General features: G+C 36.4%; 1 protein-coding gene across 1 annotated transcript; it reads left to right on the top strand.

The window, feature by feature from the left end:
* Window positions 1-4,743: 4,743 nt before the first annotated feature.
* kctd12.2 (potassium channel tetramerisation domain containing 12.2) lies at window positions 4,744-7,318 on the top strand. Its single transcript, XM_065295784.2, has one exon. It carries the CDS (start codon window positions 4,827-4,829, stop codon window positions 5,634-5,636), a length of 810 nt encoding a protein of 269 aa, XP_065151856.1. The 5' UTR covers window positions 4,744-4,826; the 3' UTR covers window positions 5,637-7,318.
* Window positions 7,319-9,415: the final 2,097 nt, after the last annotated feature.

Genomic DNA, 9,415 nt, shown 5'->3' with positions numbered 1-9,415 from the left:
TGCGTTCACGTGCTCTGTTTCTCAATGAATTGGGATGCGACGCGAACAAGCTCGTGTCACATTGTATCCTTCATTGTATCCTTTCTGAACTTGAGCAAAGTTTTACCATTAGAGGACTTCACGGAGCACCCGCGGCCCATATGGTTCCGGGTTTGTATTTGAAATGGTCAGTCGGGTCCGGGTCAGTCATAGTGTTTTTTTTTTTTTATGAAAATATTTTAATCGTTATTTGCATGATATATATATATATATATATATATATATATATTTTGCAAACAGAAAAATACAATATTTACAGATGAGCAAAAAATACAAGTACAAAGACCAACAAAACATACATAACATAACGGCCAGTAGAGTGTGTGTGTGTGTGTGTGTGTGTGTGTGTGTGTGTGTGTGTGTGTGTGTGTGTGTGTGTGTGTGTGTGTGTGTGTGTGTGTGTGTGTGTGTACCTATAATAGATATGACAGTTGAAATTGTTGAATAAAGGAGCAGAAGTATAACAGACGTAATTAGGAGTAAATAAACAAATAAACAAAATGGATAAGGAAAGTGATAATAGCAATAAAAATAATAATAATAATAGTATCAATATTAATAATAATGAAAAATCTATTAATATGAAATGGCAGATAGTAGTAACCCATACACATGCCCCGTTAACCCTGTCTATGTTGTTTTTTTTTTTCTTTCATCATTATGTTCAAGCATTTGTTTGTGTCAACTAGAGTGCAATGCATTAAAAAAGCAAGGCGTGCAGCATGGAACCAACCCGGTGCAAATCCGAGGCTGCCACGCTCAAGCCTCACTTACCCTATATGTGTTGTATTTTAATTTATTTATTAGTATTTTTTATATATATTTTTTTGTGTGTGCTTAAAAATTTTTATTTTAATTTTTAAAGCTTCAAATGAATGTGTGTGTGCGCACCTTGTCTAATGTGATGCATTAAAACCGCGAGACATGTGATGCATCGGCCGGAGACAAGAAATGCCGGGTGAGAGGACAAACAATGGCGCGAAAGCCCAGGGTCCCCGGCCCCACAACACACCCACCTACAAATAATGACATTCGCACATTGTAGGGATTGATATGCCATAGCCAATATTGGGTGAGAAAGAGAGAGTGAGTGAGAGAGAGTGAGAGAGAGATTTAAGTATAGTCTTAAAAGTATTTTATATATATTTGATATTAGTCAAAGTTTCTATCTCTTCCTGACCCCCTCCCCTCAATCATATATGATGGTGTGTCATTGGGGATGGCTTCAGACAAAGAAGGTCAGTAGATTTAAGACGGTTGGAAGTTAAGGAGAGATGACCAAGAGGGGTGTAATTCTGATGTATTGTTTTGAGTTGAGATAGACAAGTTTTCCATGGAGATGTACTCTATTAATAAATTTTTCCAAGTTGTAATGTGTATGGTGTTCCTTGATTTCCAGTTCATGAGGATAGTTTTCTTGGCGATAGTTAGGGCCACTAGGAGTAATTGAGTGTTTATATTGTTTAGATTAATTATAGATATGTCACCTAATATACAGAGGGATGGAGACAGCGGGATGTGACATCCCAAAAGGTTGGATAGTGAGTCAGTAATGTTTTCCCAAAAAAATTTAACTGAGGTGCAATGCCAAATAGCGTGTAAATAAGTGTCTGGGGTGTTTTGTGTGCAATGTGAGCATGTTTCCGAAGTGAAGCCCATTTTAAATAATTTCCGTCCAGTTAGATGATACCTATGAAGTACTTTATACTGTATGAGTTGTAAGTTGGCATTTTTTGTCATGGAGTATATATTTTTGCAGATTTGTGTCCAGAAATCGGCATTGGGAGAAATAGATAAATCTGATTCCCATTTAGCATTGGGTAGGCTTAATGTGTTGTCTGATTTGGATATTAATTTATACAATTTGGAAAGTAGTTTTTTGGGGGAGGATATATTAATTAACTCAAGGATTGGAGGGGGAAGGTCTAAATTAATTGTCTGAGTGTCGATTTTTGATTGAATAGATGATTTGATTTGTAAATATTCTAAAAAACGGGTCAGTCATAGTTAATTACTCTGGGTCCCGAGTCTGATTAATATTGTGTGTAACCCGAGTCGAACGGAGAGTGGCCGTGAGCGCTACCGCGCTAAAGCTGGCTCTTTTCAATTATTATTAATAAACCATATATTTTCTAAAACCTATTGCAATGAACGAGCAAAGCACAAGATGACTCAAGATTTACAAAACGCAAAGCTGTAATGTAAAGTCCACTGTCACTGGGACAGCAAGTAGACTTTTGAATCTGAAATAATGAGTGGATTTAGCTTTTTTTAATCGGCAAGAGAGAAATAGAAAGAGAGGCACTTTTCCTGCTTCTGCTCTATCTAATAGAAATAATAACCATTATAACACCACTCACATTTATAATCTATAGACCTGCACTGTCTATCATTAATATGCTATATTATTGTATTTAATAGAGTTTGATAAAAGGGGTCATCTAATTTCTTCATATCAGTTTTTATTTTTGCATAAAGACATAAAGTAATTTCAAACTACATTTAATTAGTTGTGTTTATTTTCTTTAAAATTGTATATCTACTACAATCAGTCACATAGGAAAAAGTAAACTACATTTACATACTGTGAATCGTTTTTGAATCGAAAATCGATTCTGAACCGAATCTTGAGGCTAAAAATCGGAATTGAATCGTGAAATTTTCTGAATCGTGCACCCCTACCGACCGCCAATAGTTTGTGTACCCATCAAGTTAATAAATTTGGTCAATCTATGTCGACTTGGCAATGCATTTCTAGGAATGATATATTTATGTATGCAGGGCTCAACAGTAACGTTATAATTGGATTTGGAAAGTGAAAAAAATGTGTTACACTCTGTACGTGGTGCTTTAATCCACCTCCCCTTATGTGCCCCAGGTCTCACTATACTGGTTAAATGGTTACGGTAGGACAATTAATGCACTGTTTATAAGTAAAACTATTGTCTGTATTGTGATATATTGTGTAAATAATTTACTTTATTAAAAAATAAAGTTGTCCTCCGAAGAGGGGGGGGGGTGTTGGCGGCCCAAAAAAAGGAAAGTGAAAACAAATGTACTTGCCTGACAGGAAAAGTAGCCTGATGATAAAGAGTTCCAAAAAAGATCACACTATTGCACATTCCACTGTTTAAACGAATAGGTTGAATGATTAAACTGGTGTTTTCGACTTGAAGTGATGCTACGCAGACAAAGTACTGCTAGAGCTATTAGAGAGCATACAGCTGTGTGCTATGGAATTGCTTTTGTGGTACTTTGATTTTATATTTAGGTTTGGGTGCGGTTCACATTTTAATTGGTACAGTACCTGGAATTCGGTAACAGTACCTTTTTCAGTACTTTACTTTCTGCGTAATAACCAAAGCATTTATTGCAGTCAAAAAGCAAGTTCAAACATCTAAAATGTAACATTTTGCTGTTTATTTAGAAAAGTTAGTAACAAAAGTTAATCTGTTCACTTTTCAGATGGAGCATGAAGACACCGGACCTAGTTCTGCACCACCACAAACTCCCAGCGATTAAGTGTAATAAAACAAAAAAGAGTTTTCTGTATAAGCCTATGTTTAAGAATTTGTTCCAAGTTTTTACTTATCCCTATGGAATTTATGACTAATTAGTTTTAATTTTGTAATAATTTTTTTTGTGTTCAGTTAATAATTACTTTTTGTAATTCATTTGTACATGTTTGTACCTTGTTAATAAAATATGTTGAGAGAATGGTTCAGACACATTATTTTAACATAAATATTAAAAAATGTGGGCATTTTAATGTTGACAGAATGTTTAAAATAAACGGCCTTGAAATGTTATATTGATAAAATGTAGGTGAGAAGAACGTTGCAGGAACGTTATGCTAACCTTGAAAAACTAGACACTTTAACGTTCTTTGAATGTTCCAAATAAACGTTCATAGAACGTTAGCCTATATTTTTAGTTAATTTTAGGGTTCAAGAACGTTGTAGGAACGTTCTGTTAACCATAAAATAACGTTCTAGCAAAATTAAGCAAACTGGACATTTTAACGTTCTTAGAATGTTCCAAATAAACGTTCATATAACGTTATATTTTTAGTTAGCTTTAGGGTTCAAGAACGTTGTAGGAACGTTATTCTAACCATTAAATAACGTTCTAGCAACGTTAAGCAAACTGGACATTTCAACATTTTTGGAACATTCCACATAACGTTCCCACAACCAAAACAGAACGTTAGGAAAACGTTCTCGGAACATAAATTGGTTAGCTGGGTCTGGTGTTAGCAAACCAGCACCAAAACACAACATATGCTGGTCTTGCTGGTATGCTGTTTTTTTTCAGCAGGGTTAACAGCATTTTGGGTTAAAAAATAACCCAGCCATTTTTAGAGTGTGTGATGATATTATATAGCCTACCAGATCTTTCAGAACCTACTGAAGCAAATTATGTTCTCAACATAACAGTTTGATTTTAAATAGTTTATTATGCTAATAATATGCTATCAGCAGTTTAAAGCATAGATTTAATACAGGCTAGATTGTAGCTATTATTATCTTTGGTAGACCCAGTGGCCATGATGTTAAAAAGAGCCTACATTTCCGCTAAGATGATCATATAAAATGCATATTTTATAAGCATATCACAAAGTTTCAGAGTTTAACGTTGTTACGTGATGGTAATAAAGAGTTAATTGTCGTCAGATTCCTCCTCCTACGTAACACTGTTTAGCCTACATAAACAAACCTGAAATATTTATTTGCGCTCATCTTCAGTTCAGCAATTGCGTCGGAGGTTTCGCGCGCAGCTCTTCAGAGATGGACGTGAGTCACGGATCCTCGGACACATTTTCCGAAATCATCGAGCTAAATGTTGGAGGGCAAGTTTACGTTACGCGGCATTCAACTTTACTCTCCGTGCCCAATTCTTTACTCTGGACCATGTTTTGTCAGAAAAAACCAAAGGAACTTACGACAGACAGCAAAGGACGCTTCTTTTTGGACAGGGACGGCTTTCTGTTCAGGTATATTTTGGATTACTTGCGGGACCAGACTCTGGTGTTGCCAGATTTCTTTAAGGAGAAGGCGAGCCTGCTTAAAGAGGCAGAATACTTCCAACTTCAGGAGCTGGCGAAACTCCTAAGACCGGCGGTCACTAAGGAGAACTCCGTCAGCGAGGAGGTGTGCCAGAGCGACCCGGAGGAGGCTGCTCTCTCCAGCGAGCTCGCTGGCACCGGCCTTCGCTCACCGACTCTGGAAGCGAAAAAAGCTGGCTACATAACCATCGGGTACAGGGGGTCCTACACCATAGGACGAGACATCCAACAGGATGCCAAATTTCGACGCGTGGCCAGGATAACCGTGTGCGGCAAAACGTCTCTCGCCAAAGAAGTTTTCGGGGACACACTGAACGAGAGCAGAGACCCAGACAGACCCCCGGAAAGATACACCTCTCGGTATTACCTCAAGTATAATTTCCTGGAGCAAGCCTTTGACAGGTTGGCAGAAGTGGGCTTTCACATGGTCGCATGCAGCTCCACGGGCACCTGTGCGTACGCGAGTAACGACCCCAGCGAGGACAAAATCTGGACTAGTTACACCGAGTATGTGTTTTGCAGGGAGCAATAGGGACTTTCGTTTGGACATTTTGTAACTGTTGCTTCACTTGTTTGAAACGCACCTTAATCCGTTACGCATCACGAAAGTGCAACGATGTCAACATGAGAAATATAGAACTCTGTAAACTTTGAGAAAGTTTTATGTCAAATATATATTGTGTAAGTAACGTTTTAAGAACAAACTGATCTGTTGTCTGTTTCCTAGAATACAAACATATTTACCAGCCACAGATGGCAATGTTTAGTGTTCAGAGACTGGGAGAAAACATAAGCCTACATTAAGTGATATGGCCTTATAAGAAGAAGAATACATAAGTCAATCTTATAGCATTCACATGTCTAATACTTCATTGTATCAATTGTTTATTCCTAAATTTATCAGTTTCCCTCATATCATGTGGAATTTTGATCCTCATCATTTCTTTAGACTCTAGAAAACTCACATAGACTCTAGAAAAAAGGCTGGGTTATTTAACCCAAGCATTGGGTAAAATACTGACAAGGTTGGGTAAAAATAACTCAGACATGTTTATATCTGAGCCAACAATGAGTTAAAACAACCCAGCATCTTAAATTACAACCCACTGGGTTGGGTTAGTCCCTTTTTGACCAAAGCTGTGTTGAAATTTTTTTTAGAGTGAACTTAAGCTCAAGGAACACAATAAACAATGTTAGAATTATTATATGTCATTCCTATAATAATCCATATAGACAGCAACCTGTTGCATAACAAATCTATACCTACCCCCTGCTTTCACTAACCCTTTACAGTTTTTTTCGATTGCTAAACGACAGTGGGCACAACTGGAGCTACATGTGCAAAACTCTAACTACAGTCTGCACTACCAAAAGTCACCTGAGCACAACTCTTAACATATGGCTCAAAACAGCTCCGTGCAGCCAAACACTAAACACAACCCTCACTGAGATAACACACACTGTCACTCACAACACACTGAGAGGAAAAACACTAACATCAAACACCAATACACAAAATACTAACTTTATATCTTTACAGTTTTAACAATTTCAGTGATGTCACACCAAGTAATGTTTTCTTTAAAGAATGATTTATTTATTGATTTATCACAATATTTTTTTTAGAACATCATAATTTTTTAGGGTAAATGAAAATTAGCAGTTTGCTTCAGTTGTCTGTAGTAATTTACGGAATTACAGTAATGAGAAAAAAGGTAGAAACTTAAAGTACATGAAAGGTAATATTATATATAAATGAAATATATATATGAAATTGGAATTTATATTTATATGAAATTGCAATCAGCAGTTTTTGAAAGGCACAAGGCTGAAATCAATTGTGTTTTGAATGTGTGATTCACAGTTTTGACAGCAGTGTGTTAGCATTTGAACAAAGTGCTGTAAATCCACAGTGTTGTGCAGGTTGTGATTAAAGTCATGGAATAAGTGTGTAAAGTTTTGAAAACTGTGTTCAAACAATGAAAAACGAACTAGAGTTTGGTCCACATGAACTGCTGCTGTGCAGACTGTAGTTAGAGTTTTGCACATGTGACTCCAGTTGTGCCCACTGGCGTTTAGCAATCGAAAAAAACTGTAAACCCTCTCATTGATAAGATCATGGTGGTTTTTGGTGTTTGTTTGGTGTCTAACGTATCACACCTTTACCTTTAAATCTTCTGTCAGCTTTACACAGCATAAACAAATTATAAAAGACATATGTTTGTTCAGAGACTCTGAATTTGGTATAAGATGATATTTGCTGTGAAACAAATGATTTAAGTGACACATTGTACAGTAAGTTACTGCAGTACACAATATTATGTTACAATTTTCTGAGACGAGCAGATGTTCTGTCACAAAGCATTGCAGAAACAGTTATATATGGTACCGAAACACGTTTTTATGGTAATGAAACAGTTAGTGTGCAAGGGCTCTAAAAGGAGATGTGAATGTGATTGTAGAAGAGACATTGTCTGGCCTGAGGAAACGAGGAGATGAAGTACTGTATTAAGAGACAGAGAAAAGGAACTAGGCCTGCCTCTGCTAGGAGTTCTGTGACTGTGCCCACACATAGACTTACTGTTTTACCTTGTTTTTTTTATATATATAAACACATTTTTTCTAATCTTTTAAAAACCCACTTTTTTATACAACTGTCATGAATTTTGTACAGTGTATGACTGAAAATGCAGAGCACCTGGGGTGTGTGTGTGTGTGTGTGTGTGTGTGTGTGTGTGTGTGTGTGTGTGTGTGTGTGTGTGTGTGTGTGTGTGTGTGTGTGTGTGTGTGTGTGTGTGTGTGTGTGTGTGTGTGTGTGTGTGTGTGTGTGTGTGTGTGTGAATAACACAAGGACAGTAACAGATTCTGTCTCTGGAGGAAGCTGTATAAAGAGAAAGAGAGAAATGAGCAGCAAAAAAAACAGAACTCAGAAACTCAGCTTTCACTTAAACACAATACACGCAGCAGTGCTAATGATACAGGACAAATGATACGAGTGCATTAATGTCAGTAAACTTATTTACATGGCACAAAAGGTTGCGTGATGGTTTTCGGATATAGTTAGAAGTATGAAATATTATTAAAATGGTATGGAAACCATCAAAGTCTATGAGAGGCCCTCACTAACATAGCAAAACAGAAAAATAATCAAATCAGTGTGTAATTGTGAACATCAAAATTGCAGCATTGTCTTTTAAAATATTAACTGTATTTGATGATTACACTGCAGTCATTCTACTAATAATAAATTACTAAACAGCTTGAAGGCTGTTGCATGCAACACCAGGGCTGATTGACTTCACAGTTTTAACTGTTGGTTCCTTCTTGATGTCACTTACACAATGACACACCATGATTACATTTTAGATGTTCCTCAAAACACACAAAGTCCTTCCTTGTGTTGTGACTGCAATGAAAGTAGATCTTTCCCCTTCTTCCAAACGCAGGAATATAAGCCTTAAATAAAAACAGCTTGTTAACAATAACATGCCTCATTATTGACTACATGTGCTACAAGTGCAACATTGCGTGTTAGATGGTGCTGCACACATTTGATGATAAACTACAGTAGAATTATGTTCTAAAAATAAAATAAAAAAGACAAAATGTCAAATGTCCATTTATTTAAATATCTCAGGGTCTCTTGTTGCTTGTAACAATTTAGTCGAATACTCTTGTCTCTTTTGCCAGACCAGATACATATACTGTGGCGGAGACAGCAGATTGTCCAGGTCAGTGCGTTCCTTGGGAGGCATTTTTTTATTCCGTCTATTTGAACATATTAATTTATTTATTCTGCTATCCAAAATAGGTTGTGCAGTAACTTGGAAAAAAATCACTCTGCTGTTTTAGATAGTGTCATGAAAAATTTTATCTTTACTTATTTTATCTTTACCAATTTCTACTGTTTTATGATTTGAGCATTTATTGCTGTTTGTTAAGAGTTTTATGGTATAAGCTGCACAAGTTAACAAAGCTAAATTTTTCTGTCTTGACCTTAAGTTTAGTTGGCTATGTGATATATAGTGATGGATAATTACTTCTTATTGTTCAGACTTAATGTTCTGTACAGTGGTAGAAATAGAAAGAACTGTGAATAAACAGGATGTATATGTGTTTTGCAAAACGGAAGTAGCCGAATATAAAATATGTGAGTGCAGAGCTTAAGTTTGCCCTTTCTCTGATCAATCTGAATTGTGCATATGAAAGTGCCTCTTTCAAGATATTAAAATCATTTCAAACTGTATTGGGTTCTGACTATAATTTTTCATGTGTTCAACAAGGTAAAAATTCCACAACAATGAGCGATGA

The sequence above is a fragment of the Paramisgurnus dabryanus genome, chromosome 4, assembly GCF_030506205.2.
Source record: "Paramisgurnus dabryanus chromosome 4, PD_genome_1.1, whole genome shotgun sequence".
Classification (NCBI taxonomy): domain Eukaryota; kingdom Metazoa; phylum Chordata; class Actinopteri; order Cypriniformes; family Cobitidae; genus Paramisgurnus; species Paramisgurnus dabryanus.
Note: the sequence above shows the minus strand (reverse complement) of the source record. Positions and strands in the feature narration are given on the sequence as shown.

Bases quoted from the DNA above. Each gene is read 5' to 3' on its own strand.
- kctd12.2 (XM_065295784.2), top strand. From the start codon at position 4,827: ATGGACGTGAGTCACGGATCCTCGGACACATTTTCCGAAATCATCGAG.